This window comes from Vanacampus margaritifer, chromosome 18, assembly GCF_051991255.1.
Source record: "Vanacampus margaritifer isolate UIUO_Vmar chromosome 18, RoL_Vmar_1.0, whole genome shotgun sequence".
In the NCBI taxonomy this organism is placed as follows: domain Eukaryota; kingdom Metazoa; phylum Chordata; class Actinopteri; order Syngnathiformes; family Syngnathidae; genus Vanacampus; species Vanacampus margaritifer.
This window is the reverse complement of record NC_135449.1, coordinates 5,877,885-5,901,956: the sequence shown is the minus strand read 5'-3', so window position 1 is coordinate 5,901,956 and position 24,072 is coordinate 5,877,885. Positions and strand designations below refer to the sequence as shown.

At 39.8% G+C, this 24,072-nt stretch overlaps 2 protein-coding genes across 3 annotated transcripts in view; one reads left to right on the top strand and one right to left on the bottom strand.

Moving 5' to 3' along the window:
* The first annotated feature begins 4,163 nt into the window (after positions 1 to 4,163).
* Positions 4,164 to 24,072, top strand: part of lrrc4bb (leucine rich repeat containing 4Bb) — a 28,962-nt gene continuing 9,053 nt past the window's right edge. Inside the window, exons 1-2 of one of the 2 annotated variants that reach the window (XM_077550152.1) lie at positions 4,164 to 4,377; positions 23,672 to 23,961. The gene's annotated coding sequence lies outside the window, so the exon portion shown is untranslated. Of the gene's footprint in view, positions 4,378 to 20,583; positions 23,462 to 23,671; positions 23,962 to 24,072 lie in introns of those variants that run through there. The other variant, XM_077550153.1, reaches the window with a different exon arrangement.
* On the bottom strand, positions 5,324 to 13,318 carry LOC144038050 (heparan sulfate glucosamine 3-O-sulfotransferase 2-like). The gene is made up of 2 exons (XM_077550154.1): positions 12,551 to 13,318; positions 5,324 to 7,538 (listed from the first exon to the last, which is right to left on the bottom strand). Exons 1-2 carry the CDS (start codon positions 13,006 to 13,008, stop codon positions 6,920 to 6,922), a joined length of 1,077 nt encoding a protein of 358 aa, XP_077406280.1. The 5' UTR covers positions 13,009 to 13,318; the 3' UTR covers positions 5,324 to 6,919.

The following is a 24,072-nucleotide window of genomic DNA, read 5'->3' as shown; positions in this document are numbered from 1 at the left end:
GCGATTTAGACCTCTGGGACATCCTGTCGGCGTACAGAAGTATTCGGAGGGCCGAGCGGGGTTCGAACGTCAGCCTCGGCGGTGTCACACGCTCGGAAAAGCGGCAAAGCTCGTTTTTCATCCTCGTGCGAGCATCCTGAATAAAGCATTAATGCTCTTTTAAGTAGTCCACCTTAAATGGAGCACGCCTGCGCTATGCGTTCGGCTGCAGGGCTACGCTAAGACTCGAGTTGCTAACAAACGGAACGAGTCAAGGTTCGTTGTGGAATTCCGTCCTGGCGTTTCGCAAAGCTCATTAAAAGTCAGCGAAAAAGCTGAAGCGGCTATTAGATCGAGATGAACTACATCTGGCTGACATTTCTGTGACTTTTAAACACTCCCAACTTTGTCTTCAGACTGTCAATGAATTTTTTTCTTCTTTTTTTTTGAGTGCACTGTTTTAATGTTTTATTCATAGTGTATTAGAAAAGTGAAAAAACAGCCTTTTTTTTTTGCCACAATGCGGTATGTTTATCTTCTCTTGCTGTTATTGTTTACCTCCTACCATCAAAAGGGCCTAAAATAATAGGTTGCTCCTTTCATTTAATCACCACATACTGTCACTGGAGATTATGCGAGGAGCATTTTCAAGGTGGAGCCTGACATTTAAATGCCGTTTTAAAAAAAACCTGTGTGGTGGTTAAAGCGACTAGTCGACTTTACGGAATCTTGAAGTCGATTAGTTGACTTCACTAAAGCTTGAAGTTGACTTTAAAAAAGCTTAACGTGTAGTTGAGTAGTTTTAAATCCTTGGTAATGTTCCCTTGAATAATATATATATATCTCTTTGACTGCCAAAAACGTTAAATAACGTTTAGTAAAATCCTAGGGAGGAGCGGCAAAGACGTTAAAAGACGTTCACCAAGTTTTTTTTGGAAACGGGTGGAGGAAAGCCTTGGCCAGCTGTGCTGAAAGTATCCCATCCATTTTCTTGGCCGCTTTTTCCTCACAAGGGTCGCGGGGGTGCTGGAGCCTATCCCAGCTGGCTTCGGGCAGTAGGCGGGGTACACCCTGAACTGGTTGCCAGCCAATCGCAGGGCACACAGAGACGAACAACCACACTCACATTCACACCTAGGGACAATTTGGAGTGTTCAATTAACCTGCCATGCATGTTTTTGGAATGTGGGAGGAAACCGGAGTACCCGGTGAAAACCCACGCAAGCACGGGGAGAACATGCAAACTCCACCCAGGAAGGCCGAAGCCCAGACTCGATCTCACGTCCTCTGCACTGGGAGGCGGACGTGCTAACCAGTCAGCCACCGTGCTGCCTGCTGAAAGTATCAAGCCGATCTAGTTAGTATAATGCCTATTTTTGGCCCCTAGATGGCAGCGATGACTCTTTTCTGTGGACCTTGAAAGATCAGTCAAAATGCTTAAATCGGCTGGCACCCACGGCATCCCTTTTCTGAAAACGTCTGGCAGTCAAAGAGTTAAATATATATTTTTATTATTCAGAATAAATTTGGGCCTTGAAAAAATGAGTAGTCTGTCCAATATTTTTTTGTCCAATCAGGTTTCAGCCTATACATGTTGCCATGTCAATCTAATCTGCCCAGGGCCTTCTGAATAATCAGGAGTGCTAGTCAATCTTTTTTTTTTTTTAAATTGGTATTATTTTTTGTGATAAAAAATAAAATAAAATAAAATAAATAAACGTGCTAGCCAATCTAAGTATATCACCAATGGGACTATTTCATGAACCAATCAGATCTCAAATTTGTCCTCACAAAACAGCTAGCTAGCTAGCTAGCTAGCTACGACTACGCCCAAAAAGTGCAACCTAGCCTTAAAGGGATACTTGACTTATTGAGCCATTTTCAGCAGTAAAAAGATCATATTTTGTCGATAATTAATTGGATAACTTCATTATTTTCCATGTATAATTAATACCTTTAAAAATACATTTCGCCACTTTCTGTCGACTGAAGATGACATCACGTGTGCTCAGGGCTCAGGTAACGACAAATCACTGAGCACCCATGACCAAACCCAGAACACAGGTGAGCCTCTAGACAAAATTATAACTTTTTATTGCTGAAAATGGCTGAATGAGTTAAGTATCCCTTTAAATTTGTAAACTTGCATGGCCGCTTTAGAGTGCCTCGTTGTCGGCCGTGAGTGTGTGCAAGTCACAGTGAGAAAGGCGGAAGTGTGGAAAGGGAGTAAAAAAAATGTTGATGTCCGACTTGACAGCCAGCATGTGGATTCGGGCTTCTAGCTGCCGCGGTCGCTTTAGAGCGCCTCGTTGTCGCAGCATGGAAAAAAAAGAAATTTTCGTATTTAGACATAAGAAAGATGCTAGACGAAGTTTTGTCCATTTTTCGTTGATTACTTTAACAAATTTAATGCAGTCATGCAAGTGTTTTTTTTTTTTTTTTTATAAATAAGCAACGCTCTACATATAATTTAACTCATTCACTGCCATGGACGACTATAGACGTCAAAGATCAATTTTAACTGTGCCGGCAGTGAAGGAGTTAATGTAATCACCCATCAATTTTGACCAAATATTCATTAAGCTAAACAAGTACCTCATTAGCCACGGTGTAAATAGGTCACGTCCAGTTTTCACCATTTGCATCGGGTGCCTCCTGCGGGAGTTTAGATTTGAAAAGTAAGCAAAGCGTGTGCGTGCAGACGTGTGTGTGTGTGTGAGAGAGAGAGATTTGACCTGCAAGCAATCTCAGGAGGGCCTTGCGCTGGGAGAGTCTAATCAGACTCTAGCTGGCGCTTGTTCCCCGGGATTGCTCCTTCCCGGCCCTCAGGCCTAATTAGGACCCATGTGCACCATCCTCGCAGTGACGTCTGGGTCTCACCTATGTGTGTGTGTGTGTGTGTGCGTGAAGCCCTGGAAATGAGCCGCTGGTGTGCAAGGAATGACGGTGACAGGGCGGGGGCATCAGAGGTAGTGGAAGCGCACTACCTACGCCCCCACCTGGAGGTCACAGGGCAGAGTAAAAAAAAAAAAAAGCTTTGACGGTTCCGAGCAAGAGGATCATCTTTTTATGTTTTTTTTTTTCTTCCCTCTTTTGCTAATGATTGCGACCGCTTGCAGAAGGAAGATGTTAAAAAGTGAGAACATCTTGTGAAAGAATCTTCAAATGACAAAGGAGCGTTTGAGGACATTTTTAGAAGACTGCAGGTGGAACAGGTCAAAATAAAGCAGGCTTGCATCCGGGCCCGAGAGAATATTTTTGAAATTGTCCTCCAACAATTTGTATTTTTTTTTTTAATTTGCTTTACATTTTCAAGGTTACAGAGATCTGGAGCCGACTTATTTTTTAAATTTACTATTTATTATAAATTTACTAAAATTTTGTATTTTTTGTACATTTTCAAGGTTACAGAGAGCTTGAGCTGACTTATTTATTTATTTATTTGCTAGTTTAACTTATTTATTAAGAATTTTGTAATTTTTTTATGTTGCTTTACATTTTCAAGGTTGGAGAGAGCTGGAGCCGACTTATTTTTTTTAAATTTACTAGTTTAACTTATTTATTAAGAATTTTGTATTTTTTGTATATTGCTTTACATTTTCAAGGTTACAGAGAGCTTGAGCTGACTTATTTATTTATTTACTAGTTTAACTTATTTATTAAGAATTTTGTAATTTTTTTATATTGTTTTACATTTTCAAGGTTAGAGAGCTGGAGTCGACTTATTTTTTAAATGTACTAGTTTAACTTATTTATTAAGATTTTTTTTATTTTTTTATGTTGCTTTACATTTTCAAGGTTAGAGAGAGCTGGAGTTGACTTATTTTTTTTATTTACAAGTTTAACTTATTTATTAAGAATTTTGTAATTTTTTTTATTGCTTTACATTTTCAAGGTTACAGAGAGCTGGAGTCGACTTATTTTTTCTATTTACAAGTTTAACTTATTTATTAAGAATTTTGTAATTTTTTTATATTGCTTTACATTTTCAAGGTTACAGAGAGCTGGAGTCGACTTATTTTTTTAAATGTACTAGTTTAACTTATTTATTAAGAATTTTGTACTTTTACTTGTAAAAAGAAAAAAAATGACTTATGGGAGGAAGAAGACAGGAAGTACAAAAGAGGAACAAGAAGAACAAAAGAGGAACAGGAAGTACAAAAGAGAAACAGGAAGTGGGGAAGGAAATAAAAGTGACACCTCTGAGTATGGAGGGAACAAATGTAAACATTTAAGTGAGTAGAAAGCTTCTAAGAAAATGTACAAATTCATCAAGATGACAAGAATGAGGAATCTGTGGAGCATGTTTGAAAGAATCTTTTTGGTCTTGCCTTCCTTGGAGTGAGCTACGAGGAATCTGCTGCCTGTGCCAAGATTGGAATCTTTCTTCCCGGAAAAGTTAAGTTTTGCCTCCTTTTCGCAACACAATTTACATCACACATTCCTCAGACAGCAACTTGGCAGCCATTTTGTCACCAACAGGCTAGCTTAGACCTGATACAAATACTAACGGTTGTATGTTTTGTTTTTTTATTGTATACATGTACCTTAAGTATGTGATGTGTCTGAAGTTGTTTGGCTATTTGTATGCAAGTTGTATCCTTTTTTTTTTGTAGCTAAACTGCTACACCGATCCTAAAATGTATGCTAGTGAAATGATGCTAGCATTTTTTTAGGAGTGTGTCACCTGTATTTCTTATGTTATCTCATAGCTTACTCAACTGGAGCTAGCATTTAAGTAGAGAACTCTTATCTAAATTTAATTATAGCAATTATAGCAGCAGTTTTACAGGGAATGGCAAATGTGTGGCTATTAAGGACAAAATTAAGGCTTGTTGTTTATGGCTTTCAATTTGGATGCATTTTTTTCTTACCATGAAAGAAAGTCAATAAACTATGATGTCATCAGGAACGGATTCTCAAACATTTAATAGCTAAAAATGGAAGACCCATTTGAAAACGTATCCTTTAACCGAACCCGCAAGGACAAAAAATAAAAAATAAATACTTTTCCCAAAATATCCTAAGGTGCAATGCTTCAAAGGGCCCTGCTCCATGTAGTGATAAGGAACAGTGATATAGTTGCTTTTGTGGTAACGGATCACCTGTTCTCCCACTTTCAAGTGTTTAGTATGCGGCAAAGGAGGCCAAATCCAGACTTTTCCCCCGCAATCATGTGACCCGCAGTCTCCCAGCCTATTTGATAACCTGCCACGGCGAGGTGCTCCCTCCTTTGTTTTCGCACGGTGATTGAAATTCCTCACACCCACCCGTCCGCCGATCATATCGGCGCCACCCACAGCAAAGCCTTGGCGACTGCACCGACCCGTAAAGATACCGTTTTCGAGTACATATTAAATGACAGCAAATGTGAGCGTTAGAAGTATGTTGACCACATTTTGGAGGTTAAAATTTTAATTCATGATTGGCGGTTTTCACCTTGAAGGATTTCTTTTACAGAAATGAACGATAAAGAGCGAGCAAGGACGGCAGTAGATGGAACTCATAGATTTAAATGGGCAAGCATCATTCGAGAAGCAGTAATTCCACTAGGGGTGCGCCGATCGATTTATCGGCCCCGATTTCCTTAGTTTTGGGGGATAGGTGATCGGCCGGTCCCGTAAATATAAACCGATATTTTCAACCGATCTCATCTCTGACGTCTGAAAAAGTCAGCCGCTGTCCTCTTTTGCTGAGACTAATAAGCGTTTTCATTTTTATTTCCGAGAACGACTCAATTTGCAGTTAAAACAAACCCGTTATTGTTCAATGTTTTCCAATAAGAAATAAGATTGGAACTCTGAAGGTGTATTCTGCTTGTTATGAAAAAAAATCGAGATCTGAAAAAATCGGGATTGGCAGGTCAGGCTTTTTAAAAGCTCGGAGATCTGTGATCGGCCAGAAAATTGTGATCGGTGCACCCCTAAATTCAACACAAAATTCAGTGCCACATATTCTCGAGAGCAATTTTTGTGATAATCAAATGAAATTTCACCAGATCGTTCTTTCGATACGATTCGTGACGATATAATCAATCGTCATAAAAATCTTACAATATTGCCTTGTTTCCACTTTCCACCAACAGTACGGTTTTATTCAGTTCGGTTTGGTTTAAAACTTACCAAAATATAACCACCGCAGCGAAGTACCAGTCGTATTTCACTTGGGAAGGCTTTTTGGTCTTGATTCGATCAATGGAAGCCTACCAAATTTTTTACAACTTAATGGAATATTAACAAGGATGATTCCAGAGATGGACAAAACCGTTAATACATCGGCCCGTCAGTGATGGATGCCCACCTTTCGGTGTGCCTTTTGAAACTTCGGAAAAATACACGGACTATATATATATATATATATATATATATATATAATTATTATTATTTTTATTTTTATTTTATTTTTATTTATTTTTACCAGGCTTCCGTGGGCATCCATGGAATCCATGGGCCTTTGTATTGCCAATTTTGTCTACCTTTAGATGATTCCACCCAAACTGTTGTTGCTTCTCTTGGTTGCATCTTTATTGCTGTACCATCAACAAAAAAAAAAAAGTGTAATAGCATCCATGGATTGGGACGTGCCTCTAATTTAGGGGATTCATAGTTGACAATTCATAGTTGACAACCAGAACAGTCCATCGAGTCAATGCATGAATCAACAGCGCACAATCGAGCAAATTCTTACCGAATGAACCGATTACGATACCCATCCCGTTGCATAAAAACCTGATGAAAATGCTATAAAGTGCGTCTACGTCATACCCTACAGACCACAAGAGCCCAACTGTCCCTTGGCTGTTTTCAACGTCTCTCTTCCCAAAATATATATTTTTTTGTTCTGCTTTTCAATGAATCAAGTCAGCGTGAACGATAAATCGTCAAATTGAGGTGATGCCTGCTCATCTCATATCTAGCTGTATTCAGCAAATCCCAAATCTCTACTCCCACTTGAAATCATGACCCACCATCTCATAGAACTTGACATTAAAGGGTCTATAGAAGTCCCGCAGCTGCTCGATGGCGTCCCGGTCGATCTGCACGTGAGTCCGACCCTTGGACTTTCCCAGGCAGCGAGGCGAGCCGCTGCTCTCCGGTTTCTTGAGGCACGGGAAGCCTTTGGTGCGGTTGAAGTAGAAGTGCTTGTCCGTGACGATGCGCTTGAGCCCCAGGAAGTCCTGCACCCGGGCCAGCTCGCCCGCCGGGTCGGTGATCAGGCGCTCGCCGCTGACAAAGTGGATCTGAGCCAGGGGGAAGTAGCGGAGCCAGTTTTCCAGGTGAAGCGCGTACAGGCCGATGCGGATGGCGTTCCAGGATGCGTCCACCAGGCCCGAGCTCTGGTTCCGGAAGGCGAGTTCTTGGAAGCTGGGCAAGTCGGGGGTTTTGGATAAAGTCTGGGTGTAATCCGATATGGCTCGGGTGACGGGGTCTCGCACCACCACGATGAGCTTGGCGTCTCGGGACATTGCGGCGATCCTGTGCGGAGTTTCTTTCGTCACGAAGTAGCTCGGCGTCTTCTCCATGGTGAGTTGGCCTTCGAGTGTCCTTGGCATCAAACCTCTGAAGGAAATATGAAAGCAAAGTGAAGACTTCTTGTTTACATCCACTAAATTATTTATTTTACGCTCTTTTTGGGGGGGGGGTGCAGCACCTTTTGAAATGTTGTACAAGCTAAGCGTCTCAAACAGGGAGGACACAATGTCCTTTGCATCAAAGAAAATGGGAATCGGATGTTTTGACGCCGAGAGATTTGAATGAGGACTAAAAAGACCAGTAGAAAGTCCAAATACTTCATTACAGTACTTGAGTAGATTTTTCTTTTGAGTGCTTTTTTTCTGACGTTTTACTTTTATTTCCTACTTTGGAAGAGGATTAGGGCCAGTGAAGAGAGAAAAAAAAAAGTTTGGCAGGATTCTGACTTTATTCTCAGAATTCCGACTTGCTCCCAAAAACATATAAATACGTTCTATTTTAAATATTACCATGCTCCCAAAGACGTATTTATACAGTTATAGATATGTTTTATTAATGCTAGAACATACAGAAGGCTTTGATGCAGCCTCAGAACTGAAGAGAATTTTTAAAGCAATGGTAGTTAGTACAAAAACGGCCAGCAGAGGGCAGTAGAGCATAAGAGATCAACCAGGGCCATGTTGCAAAAAGCTCCCTTTCCCACTGTTTTGTGAATAATGATGAAACTTAGCTATATTCGAATGCTAATTGGATTTAAAATGGAAAACAGAAATATATAACATAGTAAAACAGCCGGGAGCGAAGGGGGTTGCTTCAGTGAAAATTTCTGGGAGTGAATGAGTTGAAGTCAGAATTCCTTATTAGTAGCACTAATAAAGTCATAATAAAGTCAGAATTCTGATTTTATTAGTGCTACTATTATTCTCACTTTAAAGTCAGAAGCTAATTTTGCATTTTATGGTAGTTAGCAAACAAAGCTATTGAAACGTTTAGAGCGAACAGATTTTCAAAATTACAAATCACGAGACTACGATTTCGCTGAAAATCAAATATACAATCAATTCTCACCGGAAAACTATTTCATTGCTTGTCAATTTGGTTGTGGTATTACTTTAGCTAATGCTAAATCTATCTTGGTTGACAGTTCAACAGCTGTAAATAACCCAACGCACTCACCATTATCCAACCTTTTTTTTTGTTGCTCGCAGCTATTGGAAGCTAGCCGTGCTGTTTTTCTCACGTCTGTCCCGCTTTACAACATTGAAAATATGCCGTCAAAAAGCTCATCTCGTATTGGAGCTGACCGGCGACTACAACATTATGCTAATCGGACTACATTTGATTTCCCGTGATTCTTAGACACTGAAGAGGAATAAAAAATATTTGTCCTCTTTGCGTGTTCCAAAACTTGAAGACAGGTTTAATGTAAGAAAAAACACCTTTGCAAATATGATTTTAATCTAACAGAGATCTCTGGACATCATGACATGCTCCAATTCATCACTTAACAGGTGGAATTCAGAGCGCCGAATGTGTCTCTTCCGCGTGTAAAATGGCTTCTTATAGTTAAAACCGACCGCCTCTCTTTCATTTGTAGACAAAACATACTCTCTGGGTACTTTTCCATGAGCGATGGCGAAGACAGAGTCAGGGGTGCGTGTTCGAAACAGATTCTGTTCTCAAGGACCAAATGTGTTTTCCCACAGAGAAGGAACTTCTAGACCAAATATGTCCCAGCTTAAGGTCAAATTGTACTGAGTTCAACACTACTTGCTTTACACGTCTATAAAACCTTTCAACATGGTTAATATAAAGAATTAAGATGTTAATAATGTATAACAATGGTTAATATATGAAAATAAAGAATTTAAATGTTAATAATATCTAACAACATGTAAGCAGGAAGTCGTTCTAGTTCCATTCCGATATGCTGAAAGTAGCAATTTAACAGTTAAATTCCTTTTTAATTCGTCTGGTCACCCTAATTTGAATCACATAAAAGCCTGCGCTAATGCTAGCTAACGTTTGGTTTAAAAAAACAAAAACAAACCAACATGTTATGGAAATCTCGACTTCTACTTACACAAAAGTACGAAAAGTTTCCCCATCCCCGACAAAGACTTCAAATCCGAGCCAAGGAGAAGCTCCTTTTGACTCGAACCCAGTTTCTTGATGCAAATGAAGACGCCGAAGCAAAGCGCGAGCGCAGTCACTCGTCACCAGAGGATTGTGTCGCGCGCGGCGCTATCGCGTAGCGTGCTTCAAGAGCAATAAATCACCAGGAAGGCGCGCACAGCGCAGGTGACGACGCTCACTTACTCACAAGTCTTACAAAGTGGAACACTGTAGTCTCAACGTGAGCAGGAACTTGATCTAAAATTCTTTAAGATGGCTGGAAAATGTTCATCAAATCCATTAGGTGTGCAGTAAAGTAAGTTGTGGTAATTGACGCCACCCAGCAACTCATCAGTGTTGGTCTCGGGCCACATCGGACCACACACGTCCTAAGCAGATATGACAAAAATGTAAAATAGGCGCTCTTAACTCATTCATTGCCATTGACGCTTATAAACGTCAAAAATTCATTTTAACATTTTTTCCCCCACTTTTGTTAACGAGAGTATGAAAACCTAGACATTTTGTTTTTAATAATCTTTTTTTTTTCTTAAAGAAAAGATTATTAAAAATTAGGGGCGTCAGTTTTGTAATTACTAATTAATTAATTAATTGTAATTAATCGCATGACTTCAATAGTTAACTCACGATTAATCACAAATTTTTATATCTGTTCTAAATGTCCAATAATTTTTTTTCTAGGTTTTCATACTTAACAAAAGTGTTTTTTTTTTTTTAACTAATAGAAATAGTTCAAATGAATTTTTGACGTCTATAGCCGTCAATGGCAGTTTATTATATTTAAAATACCAACTATTCTAACCCAGCAACAAATGGTTGGAAGCAAACAACGAAATAACCACATACTGTATTTTTCCCCCAGTGTAAAGGGCTCTCTTGCATAAAAAAAAAAAAAAAATCACCATTCAAGGACGGTACAAAACTTGAACAGCAAACCAATATTATTTGCAAAAATTCATTTTGTGCACTTTTTCCCCCCCACAATAATCAACTCAATCAAAATTTTATTATTGATATGTTATCTTTGTCCTGCATATCATTCCAAATCTGCAAAAAAAAATTATTAGGCCCTCTCATGTTGTAAAACATTATTTGGGCTTCCAGCTCATAAAACCCACAAAAACAGGATGTCGGCTTATTTTTCTGAATTCGTCAAGTCTGTCCTGATGTTATGAATAATCTATGCAGCTTTTTTTTTTTTTATTGGAACTCATTATGTCCAAAGGTATTCATTGAAAAGTGCTGTAGGCAAATAAATGTGCTCTCAGTGCATCCCCTTCAGTCTAGTAATTTTTTACAGTAAGTGTAAAAATCGAGTATAGCGCATGCATTTATAACAAGCAAACCTGCAAACGTATTAATCAGTTTGTAGGTTCGAGAAGGCTTGGGCAAACTTTTGTGCTCAAGGGCCTCGTTTTCTTAGTTTAATAGCATAATTGCTCAAATCATTTTTTAACTTACTGTCATATTATCAATAAAAACGAAATCTGTGTGTTTGCCCACTTCTCGGTTAGAACGTGAGTATTCGATCCAAGTCGAAGTTACCAGTGAAGTCTTGCCCTCTTGAGAGTTGTTACCATTTGTAAACTTTCAGGAATCTTTAGCTTCACCTTTTTTTTTTTTTAATTCGTTTGAGACGAGACAACACTTGCACGCAGTGTATCGCTCCACTGGTCAATAAGCAGCTGTCCAGCTCCACAGTTTGACCTTTACTCGTCAGACCGCAAACGTACGTTCATGAAGGCCTCCCAAACCTCCAAAGTCTGTGTTGGCATTTGACCTTTTCTGGCGGCTGACAATCATAATGCCAGGGCGCCAATTACTGTAATGTGGGGGGGGGGGGGGGTTGGAGGGGGGGGGCTTTCTTCTCCAGTTATCGTATATGAGCACTCCTGCTTGACGGCAAATCATTAACAAAAACAAATTTGTGATATGATTTCAATTTTGGTTTAGAGCATTTAAATGGCTGGAGGCGTCATGTGACTCCACGTCACGCCTGCACCGTTTGTGCGACGCGATTTGTACAGTCCTGCAGTTACAAGTAAGTCTTACATTGACTCTCACTATGGATCGTGGTGGGTGTGCCTAATGAAGTGTCTGACAGCTTTCCGACAAACACGGCCGTTTAATGAGGCCACACTTTGTTAAATAAAGGCCCTTATGTCGCAGTTTTGGGTCGATAACCAACACATTCCAAACTTCTTTGCAGAGAAAGGTGGGGGGGGGACACAAGTTAGTTGACGACTGCTGACAAGTGGTTTAATGAACTGTAATAGTGGCAGAATGTAAAAATCAGCTCAGCTTCTCCTTTAAAAAAAAAAAAATATATATATATATATAAATTTATATATATATATATATATTTTTTTTTTTAAAGGGGTGTCAGGTAATTAATTTTTAAAATCATAATTAATGGCATGACGTCAATAGTTAACTCATGATTAATTTTATATCTGTTCTGAATGTACAATATTTTTTCTAAGTTTTCATGCTCTTGTTAACACAAGTGGAAAAAAATGTTAAACTAATATGACTTCATCTTTTAGTCATGATAGAATAACTTCGTAATAATTCATAACATTGACTTAAAATGAAAGACTGTACTGTAAAAAAAAAAAAAAAGAAGTAATATTTATTTGTGTTGAGGTCATTTTTCTGCCACTAGATGGCATAATTGCATTTGTGGGACGTTGGTGACAGCTCAGTGCATTTTTCTTTTCATATTAAGAGCTATATCTAATCTTTAACATGAAGTAACTTGTGAAATTCTGCACATTTTTTTTTAAATTGTCAAATACACTCTGATCCCAGTTTCCACAAATAGGCTATATGAATTATTATTAAATTTATTACTGCTCATTTTTGTGTCTGCTGCGTTGCGACTAGAATTCCCCCAGTGTGTGTGTATATATATATATATATATATATATACACAGTATATATTGTCCCGTCCGACTCCTCACCTGTACCACTCGAACCCTCTGTCATAGTTCCTGTCAAAGAAGTGCGTCTCGGTCCCGGCAGCTCTCACGTCCGGGTGGATCCGTATGAACTCAAGAACCGCCCTTGTTCCTCCCTTCTTCACGCCAACTATGATGGCGTTGGGCAACTTTTTATTGCCGAACTTAGGGTGGCCCATCGGCGGGCTGGGCGTGTCGCTCCTGGCGTGGAGCGGAACCGAAGGCGGCCACTCCGCAGCATTTGCCCGGGATGCCTCCGCAGCCGACGGGGGAGTAGAAGCGCAGGCTGCGCCGGCCGGGAGCCGCCGATTGCAGCCCCGCGCCGGATCCCCCGAAACCGGCAGCATCATGAGGGGGTCCGCGTGGAATAAGGTGCAGTAGCCCACGAAGGAAAGGAGCAGGGACAACAAGCACACTGATGTTTTTGTAAGCCGGCGATTGAAGAGGAGCGCGCATGCCATCTCTCCATGGATACCAAAAGTGCATTTTTTTCCCCCTTTAATTAATCTTGCCTAATGTCTCCAAAGCTTTGAAAAGATCGCATTCCATCTCCTCTGATGCGCGTCCAAAACTTGACGTGGGGGGGAAAAAAAGCCTCCTCTGAGTTCTCGGTTCTTGGCCATGGTCATGACGCACCGGGAAGAAAGACGCGTGCGGTCTGACAACTTCTTCGTCTGGCTCCCTGCACGCACCAAGAAAAAGAAGAAGAAGAAGAAAAAAATCCATTTTGTGACGTCACAGCATCTTTGCATTAAACACGCGCTGGGCTCTCACTCCAACTTGACTGACTCACTCCTCGGCGAGTTGCAGCACACAAGATTCCAAGACGTCGACTATTTTCACCACTCTTTGCAAAAATTCAACCCTGTGCAGATAATCTCAATCACATGTCCTAGTTAGGAGTTGTTAATTTACGACAGCCAGCATCAGTTGAGGCACTTCTAAGAAATAAATGTAATAAATAATTAAACATTCAAACAGCCATTTAGCTCTGCTTTAGATAAGTCCATTTAGCTTAATGCTAACACAAAATAAGCTAAACGCGCTAACAAATAGCGCTGGTGTCCCTTTAAGCAACAAATATTTAAATGCACCGATGTGTACGTTATATACTTGCACATATTTATTTTCTATGAAGAATATTACTGCAAAACTCAATTTTATTTTATTTTTTTCCTTTGCGGAGCAGTTTTTACAAATCGGTGACATTTCAGGAACAACTTTCACATTTTGTGGAATTTATTTTTGCAGGTCAATATAATACAAAAAGAATGACAATAAAAAGAAATAATGTTTTTCTTTTTTATATAATCAATCATTTTTATATCTTAAATTCACACTGTGTATACACTCTAAAGACACTTGGGTCAAAAGTAACCCAATTATGGATAAAAAAAAAAATGGACCGATCCACTGTATGGGTCAATTTGACCCAATTTTCTGGGTCGTTTTATGCATAATGACCCAATTTTTTTTAACCCAAGTAAAGGATTTGACCAGTGTTTATGAGTTGTTTTACGCTGAAAGACCAATTTCTTGACTCAAAGTTGGATCAAGTCCATTTTGACCCATAGTAGGGTTATTTTTGACCCAACTGTTTTTAGAGTATAGAAGCAAACTAAATATCCTTGTCTAGAATCAAATCTAAATTTCATTAAAATGAACATTACTGATCTTGTTATATTTTATACTAGAGGCCACGCATTCTGGCTGACACCGTAACAGAAGATAATCCATTTCCGGTTCTGTTTCTGTTTAGCGAGTAAAATCTCTCGAGAGTCCAGACGTTTGTCCACTATTTTGATGTTCAAACTTAAATGTTCCCCACTTTAACGCAAATCCAGCCAGACGTCTGTGAAAAGTGTACTTGATCATCCAATCACTAAATCCCTGCGTTAACGGTGTTAGCCGTCCATGTCAGTCTTGGGTTAGCTTAGCAATTAGCGTGGCTTCTCCGTCTTTTCTCGTCGTCCATTTGTGAGAAAGATGACTTTCGGAAATGTACAGTAGCTTTTTTGCCACCGCAGAGGCGATGATTACAGATGTAGGAGCGACTCCGTAACATGTTTAGCCGTGCTAATAGCTAGCCGAAGCATGTTGCTAGCTAGCTGGTGCGGCAAAAGTAGCACCTTCTCGGTGGTTGATTCTCAGTTTATAGTGTGATATTTTTCATATTTATAAAAACATTGATAACAATTTTTTTTACAATGAGTCTTTTTTTTGTTTTGTTTGCAACAACAGTGTTTCACTTTAAAAGCAACATGCTAATCACCGTAGCATTAGCCTCACCGGTGCTATTTCAAGCTGAAGTCGGCTAATATTCAACTCGACTCTGTGAGCGCAAACTGCTGAATAAAACAGCAGAGTTCCATTGACAGACACTAATTCCGTGACAGTGTTTTGCTTTTGGGCAAGGGCACGGTTCGGGTCATCCCTCTTCGTTTCCTGACGAGTGGACTGACAATCCCGGAGGGGGGAAACGCGAAGATAAAAACTGCGAGTAGCGCACGGACGCGCGGGGAGGAGTCGAGGTGTCACCGCGTTGCTCCCGAGGGTGCCTGCGCCCAATCTCGGAGGCCTCTGATTAAAGAATGATTTATAGGGGCCAGTCGTAGGGCCCCCCTCAGCAATCTGTCTCGTGAATGAGATTTTTTCCCCGCCAGAGGGCGGGTAAATCAAACCTCGGAGCGAGTAAGTCTACGCAGGCTGTGATTAAATGTTATAATCACCTCTGCTGAGTGTGCAAGCTTGTGTTTTCTGCTTGTTTTTTTTATTTTTTATTTTTTTTTATCAGGGACATTGAAGCTTTAAATCAGTTTACCCTGAGTTTGGTTCACAGGGCATATGGTTTATTTTCAGCTATCACAGACTGCAAAAGTCCCAGTGGCGGTTTTATATGAGAAAAATTGCTCGGGCAGTAATCACTTGGGTAGGCGACATTGCGGTACGCTTTCCTATTTTCTGACTCCTACAGAGGAGTCACACTAGAAAAAGACAAAAGTTGTAATGTAGCATGAAGAAGATTGTAATGTTATGTGGGAAAAAAAGCCGTATGACATCATCATAAGGGACATCATTTAGAATTAGCTCTCACACATACAAGCGCCCTTAGAAACACTACTAATTTTGTTTTGCTCATGAGCACAGGTGAAATTAGCTCATACACATCATTGAAACATTCTTATAAGCACAACTGAAACACATTCACAAAAACGACTACATTTCTTGCTCTCATACACACTATTAAAACACTCTCACAACCACCACAAAAATTATCTCATACACCCTACTAAAATTATCTCATACACACTAGTAAATCACTTTATACACAAGAGTAAAACACTCTCACTCACACCACTGAAATGATCTCATACACACTACTGAAATGCTCTCATACACAACTAGTAAATTACTCTGTACACACTTGTTAAACTCTCACACTCACTACTGAAATAATCTCATATGCAAACTGAAGAAATCTCATACATACTACTAAAGCAATCTCAGGAACACTAGTAACTCCCACACTTGTAAAACAGTCTCACACATACTAGTGAAATACTCATGCACACTACTGAAACACACACTACTGATAATTCTCACACACAACTGAAACCCTCTCAGACACACTACTGAAATTAGTATCTCATATGCACTAGTAAATCACTCATACACACTTGTAAAAGGCTATCACACTATTATATCACTCTCATACACATATCTCAATACTGAAACGCGCTCACACGCACTATTGAAATTATCTTACATACACTACTGAAACACATACAGATCACTGAAACACTCTCATAGACACTAGTAAATCACTCGTACACACTAGTGAAACACTCTCACACATACTACCGAAATACGTATACACACTACTCAAACCCTCTCAGGCACACTACTGAAACGATCTTACATGCACTACTGAGACGCTGTCATATGCACTAGTAAATCACTCATACACTCTTGTAAAACGCCCTCACACTACTGAAACTCTCACAAACACTACTGAAATGTTCTTACATACACTACTGTAACACATACACACTATTGAAACACGCTTATAGGCACTAGTAAATCACTCTCATACACATTTGTAAAACACTCTCACAGTACTGCTGACATACTCTCATACACACATTTATTTTAAGTCCGGAAACCCGTTTTAATGTTACAAGAAAATGTTAAACACCTTTTGAGGAAAAAAAAAGTTGTGCTGCTAAAAAAACCTAATTATTTTATTTTAACAATTACAGTCTTGTATTTTACTTTTCATTTATTTCCTTTACAGTCATATGCTGCTAGACATATGACTCTGTATTAAATATAAAACACTTATTGAAAAGAAAAAAATCAGCGCAATCTGGTGAGTTTTGGACCAAATGCTAGAATGCATTTATAGTAAAAAGGAATAGAAGTTGATTTTTTTTTTTTTTTATATACCGACGTCAGTATTAGCTTGACAAAAAGTTGTGTCTTTTTCCCTCCGATATCGCTCATTTGTCTCTTGGCGAATTGCAAAAGCCACTTTTTTTTTTCTATATTGCTGGCCACTGTGCCAGCGGCTCAGCTCGTTTGTCAGCACTAAGTGAGGCCTGAGGTGGGGGACTTGGGGGTCACCACTCCGATACAGATGATGCGCGCAACTTCACCTCGCAGATTGATGAGCGATGGCTTCTTAGCAGAAACAATTCACGCCCACTCCGTAAAGCCAACACCCCTGCAAGCTCTTTTATTGACTGCCTCTCTTGAGCTCATAAATGGAACCCAAGGGGACCACCACGCTGCAAAAAAAAAAATGCATCTAGAATCTGTTGGTGCAAACCCTCTCGCAGGTGCCGATGTTTATAATACCGGAAGTTAGTAATCACTTATTTCCGCACGCACACAAAAATATTTAAAAATCAATCTTACTTACTTAAAATATGGCCTTTTGTCCCTTGTAAAGCATTGACTTTAATATCATAATATGACTGCGTGATGTGGAAAAATAGCCGGAACAACAGCGCTACCTACCGGCGGGATACGGATAATGCAATACATTTGTGGAGCGATTCATATTTTGAACGCAGTGGGACACTAATTGACGTTAATAATGAAATGCGTGCATTTACAGGCCAATATATTAGGTATACCTCCAACCAATGAGATCCAATATTCTGCCTTAAACGTAATAATGCTCATTTGTGACTGTCACTATAAATATGTAGTTTGTGTACACGGTATATCTATATAGTGTATATTTAGATCTTCAAAATTTACATAGTAGTTCATTTTGTGTTTTTTATTGAAAAGCTCAGTCGTTTCCAGCATTTTGCCTTAAAACATTTATTTTATCATCTATCATGTCTGTCATGCTTAACTCCCCATTGGATTGATTACTAATCATGTTTATGAAATAATTTTAATTGGTAACGGTGTACAAATAATTGAGCGGGATGAATTCCACATGAAAAGACATCTCAAAAGGAACATCATCCAGTGCACGCATTGATTTTTTTTCTTTAATCATTCTGCAGAAGCCTGATCTATGAAACATGTCCAACTCCTTTGGGATTTCTTTCTAAATCATATGCTGATCTCTATAATGTGTGTATAATGCCCTCACTGCGTTCTGCTGACTCCGAAGATTTCCCTCCAGAATCCCTTTGGGAGACTGACACATTCAGTTATCATTGTGGCATGACCTTTATTTCGCTCCCTTGTTAGATATTTCGCATAATGTCTCTTTGTATGGCGAGCCGCATATCATTTATTTATAATAATATTATGATACCTCAAATGTAAATTCTGTCTACCAATGAAATGACTGCAATTGTTCCTATTGGAAGTATTAAGTCTTATGTGAGAATAATACTCACCGCATCATCACATTTTAGTGAAAGAAGATGACTTCAATTTAAGTTGTTTGATTGAAAAAATATAAAACAAATACTGTAATAGTGGCTTGAGAGTGACTGCAATTCTCATTTTTAACCACAAGAGGGAAGTAAAGGATAGAAATGTTTTAAAGGCTGCAAGCAAGGCCCTCAACATTCTTCATACTGAAATTGGAAAACAAAAAACAATCTTCTGAAGATTTTTGTGCAGCTTTCTGTTTTGGAATATTCACGTATATATGTTTGATAAAATATTTTTTTTCTGTTTTTGCTTTTATTTATTAATTTTATTTTATTTTGGGGGTGGGGATCCTTGCTTGGATTTTTTTTAATGACATAACAAAAATATATCCAAAAACAAACCCAAATTAACAACGACAAAAAAAAACAGGAAAAAAATCCTTGAAACATATTTTTTTCCCCTGAAAAACTGAAAAAAAAAATATTTCAAAAGAGGGGGAAAATTCAGTACAAAAAAAAAACAAAAGAAAAAAATGAACCAGAAAAAGAAAAAAATCAGATTTTTAAAAATCAGAAAAATAGAAAAAAAATATTCTGAAAAGCAGAAAGTTTTTTTTTTTTTTTTAAGAACAGGACTGATTAAAAAACTGAGAAAAAATGATTCTGAAAAACATCAAAAAAGATTCCGGACAGCAAAAATATTCCAAAACAGAGGGGGAAAACACATGAGAAAAAAATAGAAAAAATCATTAAAAAAACAAAACAGAAAAATATTCAAAACCACAGAAAAAAATCCACTAAACTGATTTTTGTCCCCCCCCAAAAAAACAAAATAATATATATTAAAAAACAGAAACAAATGAGTCAGAAAAACAGGAGGGAAAAAGATAATTGAAAAAAAAAATTATATTAAAAATAAAATAAAAAAAGGTAACAAATATTCCCATAAGCAATATCCAAATAATTTACTCAGGAAAAATTTACTTCTTTCCCAAGTGAATGCAAAATGCCTCCATAAAATTCAGTTCTATTTGATAGTATTTACTTTTATTAGATTTACTGCTAAGGGAAACCATTTTGTGACAGCAACTATTGTGTATCTTGCATCACATGTAACATGTACTCAACTTAATTCAAACCCACAGACGCACACGCGCACACACTTAAGTGAGTTCTCCTCTCCCAGACAGGAAATGATGTCATCTCTCCGTCTCCAAGGAGATGGAGGCAGTTGCTAAGATACTGTGACACCAGGGTTTTTCCTCACTCTTTTCTCTCAGCCTCCCATATATTGGCGCCAGCCACTAAATGTATACTTTTTTATTTTTTTCCCCCCAAGGGGTTTGGAATTGATGGCCGTGTGTACGGGTCCCCTCCACCCAGCGGGCCCCCCCCCCTCCCTCCAAACCTCCCTTCGCAGTGTGAGCTGCACCTCTGTGGTGCTATCAGCATGCCACATATGTCTCGGCGCGCTAGCATGTCTCTGCCAAATCCTCGTCGCCCTCCCTCTCCCGTTCCTCTCCCAACGCGGCGTTAAGTTGAAGCTGTTTGACAATCCCCTCCTCTGTGCACTTCATGTACTGATGACACGAGCAATACACCCATGATGTTTATTTATGGTGAACAAACGCATGGCCATGTCGTCCTCTCCTCACAGATGCTCAAGGGTGCCTGCGAGTACACGAGCCATACATGCATAAGGGGGGGGATATCAGATTCAATGTGCAATGACACAGTGAGGACACGGAGTGGAAAGCAGGGGGAGGGAGGGGGGGGGGGACTTGGCAGGGGCGGCGTGGAGTCATTTTAAATGGCGTGGCGGTTGGGGGCAGGGGGGGGGGGGTGTATGCTGGAAGGCAAAAAGATATACAGAGAGGAGAACGAGCGCTGAAAGGCGGCCTGGTCGGGACGCGGGCCGGATTGTGAACTGAGATTTCAGCGAGGGGGGGGGACAAGGGAAAGGAGGAATATCCTCTGCACCGCTGTGTGACTGGAAATTTAATAGAGAGAGAGAGAGAGGGGGGGTGGGGTGCAAAACGGCACAGAGACCTCATTGCTGTGCGGCTTTCAGCAAAAAGCCGGCGCTCGTGAACAATGCTCACTACGGCATTCACAGGGAGGGGAAGTGCAAAAGGGAGGGGGGAGGAGAAAAGGCGAGGGGAGGCGGGGCATATCTTGGGGGTCTTTGGGAAGCATAACCGGCCTTCTGCGTCCTTTGACCTTTTAGCGCGGGTTGGGACGGAGCGAAGACAGTCAATTTGGCAAATGTGCACACAGACGCGCTTTATGTAATTCTTCACAAATAGACATCAAGTCAAGTCAAGTCAAAAATTACATGACATTAATATTTTGTTTGTGGAATATGAATTTAGCAGCAAAATCTGCCCGTGTATCCATCTCAGGGGGCGGCCATCTTGTCGCGCTGAAAATGGCATCGCAATTGCTCAGGTAATGACCAATCACGGCTCAGCTTGCGAACGGCACATCATCAAACACAGAAACACCGCTGAGCTGTGATTGGTCGCTACCTGAGCAACTGTGACGTAACTGTAATTTCAGTCGACAGAGCGCGACAAAATGGCCGCCCCCTGAGATGCTTTTCCTGCTTGATTCAAGATTAATTTATTAGACTAATGGAGGCGCATAGACCATTTACTGTAATATTATTTTTGACTTGTCTTCTCCTTTTTAATGGTTCACCCTTTCAAATATAGTGCATATAAAAAGTCTACACACCCCTGAAGTTTTTGTAGTAACATTGCAAGTAATATTTCATCCACTTGAGAAGGACCGTCTTCAACGCGTTCCATTGTATATTTCATGCAATGGAAATCCTTTTGTACCTTCTCCTCACTGATGCCTTTGAAGAATGAAATCCCTCTGATGCTGTGGAAGTTCTCCGCGGACCTTGCCTTGCGCTGTAAGATGTGCCTACAAAAATATCAGTCAAACATAGTAGAACAGCTGAACTTTATTTTTGAGGTGATATTTTATTTTATTTTATTATTTGGGGTGAATCCGAGGCGCTTGGTGTTGACGGCTATGTTTGAATGTGATTGATTCAATCCAAACTCAGCCACACCCCACGCATAAGCGGGTGTGCACACTTATGCAACCACATTACCACAGTTGTTTTCTTTTATTTTCACTTTGCCATCAAAAAATTGAGGTGCAACTGGACCAACAAGTAAGCCGGGATAGACTGCAGCTTCGTTTTGACCCTGAACAGGATAAGCAGTAGGAAAGCCCGATGGTATACATTAAGGGAGACAGGAATTGACTCATACTGTACTCTTATTTATGACATAAACATTAAATCCTGTAGCAGTAACTACACCCAGCTTAATAATATTATAGACGCAATGGACTGTTTTGGGTTTATCTCTTGTTCATTGCATCCGTTCTCTCTTCCTCTCTCTCTCTCTCTCTCTCTCTCTCTCTGCAGTGGATCTTAGTACCAAATAATCGCCTTGACCAATAATTAGCTTTGTTGGGTATATTAGTTTAGATTGTACCTTGAGGGACAGAAAAGGACTCCCATTGTACCCCATTTCCTGACAGTGTAGCTGTTTTTTTCTGATGGAAAGCATTACAGCGCTTCACATTTTGATGGCAGTCATTTTTAGGCTGACATCGGCCTGATACCGATACCTGATATTGCGCTTGCCCATCCCTAGTAAATATATTTTTATTATGTATATTTCATGTCAATGAGTCACTTTAAAAACTGCCTGGCTGATTTTGTTTGGTCAAACATCACTATGAGTTACATTGAAACAATCATGACAAGTCTGGCTGACCAACCAAAATAAATAACAAATATACTGTGTGTACAGTAGATAAAAATAAAAGTAGCGAGCAAAATGTAGTTTGTTCCTGCTTGTATTATGATGTATGTCGTTTATTTCATGAAATGTGTGGATGGCGTGCTCAAAAATGACTTCTCAGTCGTGGTGTGAAAATGGATATAATCAACATTGACTCCAAGAATCAAACTTGACAGGTTATTAAAAAAAAACATTGTGTTCAGACACACTTTAAAAACAGTTGGGTCAATAATAACCTAAATTGGATCAAAAAGGGGCCAAATGAATGAGGATTATTAATTTAATTTTACACATCTTTTTGGATTAAATAACTCAAAAAGTTGGGTCGGTTCATTTTCGACCCAGTTGAATTGGGTTATTCAATTTACCCAAAAAGTTGGGCCAAATGAATAACCCACAAAACAACCCCAAAAATTGGGTTACTTTGTGGGTTATTAACTTAATTTTGCCCATCTTTTTGGGTTAAATAACTCAAATAATTTTCGACCCAGTTGAATTGGGTTATTCATTTTACCCAAAAAGTTAGGTCAAAAGAATAACCGCCAAAAAATGGGTTGCTTTGTGGGTTATTATTTAATTTGACCCAACGTTTTGGATTAAATAACCCAAAACGTTGGGTCAGTTCATTTTTGACCAAATACAATTGGGTCTTTCAATTAACTGAAAAAGTTGGGTCAAACATAGGAACCACAAAATAACCCCAAAAATGAGGTTGCTTTGTGGATCATTAGTTTGAATTTGTTGAGTAACTCAAAAAGTTGGGCTGGTCCATTTTTGAACCCAATTTGATGTATTTTTTGACTCCTGACACTGATGTTAATTGATTCATTTTGCTGTGCAGGGCCCATTCCTTAGGTTAAAATAGTGGAAAAAAATAATGAAATAGCACCGCATCGTCCAGCCTTTCTTTAGCACTACACTGACGTGTACAGTTTTATTCAAATTGCTAAAAAATAATGGCGCTTGTACAATTTTGTGTAGTTATTACTTTGGTTTAAAGGCATAAATCAAGTCATCCAATAGTTACTTTCTAATCTTGGCAGTTTGCTCGCTGAAAGCCTCAACTTGTCCTTACGTGTTCCATATACTGAGTCATGACTAAAATATGTGTCAGCATCCTGCTCTTTTACAGGACAACTCATGCGGATGAAGTGCTTCAATGGCTCCATGACTGCAGGTGTAGCCATGAGAGGCGCATCTTAAGCTTGCTCTTAGTGGGATTCACAGAGCGCGAGATGCGAAATGTGCGTAAAGACGCGAGAGAGAGAGAAAAAAAAGAAAAGAAAAAAAAAAACCTTGTGCGCAGCCTGCATGCGCGCCTTCTCCAAGGATGACCAGACGCGCGCGCGTGCATCCTCGTCCCCTTCAATTCAATGTGATCATACTAACATCATCGTCTCCCAGTGGCCTTTAAACTGATTTCCCCTCTCTCTTTTCCATTTTTTTTTTCTCAGTCGCGAGCCTGTCGGCGTGGATTGTGTTCATCTATAAGGCGCAATCATCGCCAGCGCCACCTCCACCGCCGTTCGGACCCCCGCGTTGCGTTGGCGCTGCGGAATAGCAGACAAGACGAACAAGAAGAGGGCAGCTCTCAGCCCGAGAGAGACAAGCCAATCCATTTTTTTTTTGTGTAGGGGGGGCGAAAGTGGGGGTGGGGGGAAGACAGACAGACAGACAGACGAGCCGAGCGCTGATGAGGATGTTGAAGGCAAAACATCGACGTTAAGACTCCGCAACGCTCGAGGTAAGCGCATGTTTGTGCAGGTGTGTGTACATTTTGGGAGAGGAGGATGAAATGGCCGGCGCGGTGGTGACATTTTCCGCGACGTGCACGCGCGCTCACATCCGACGATGG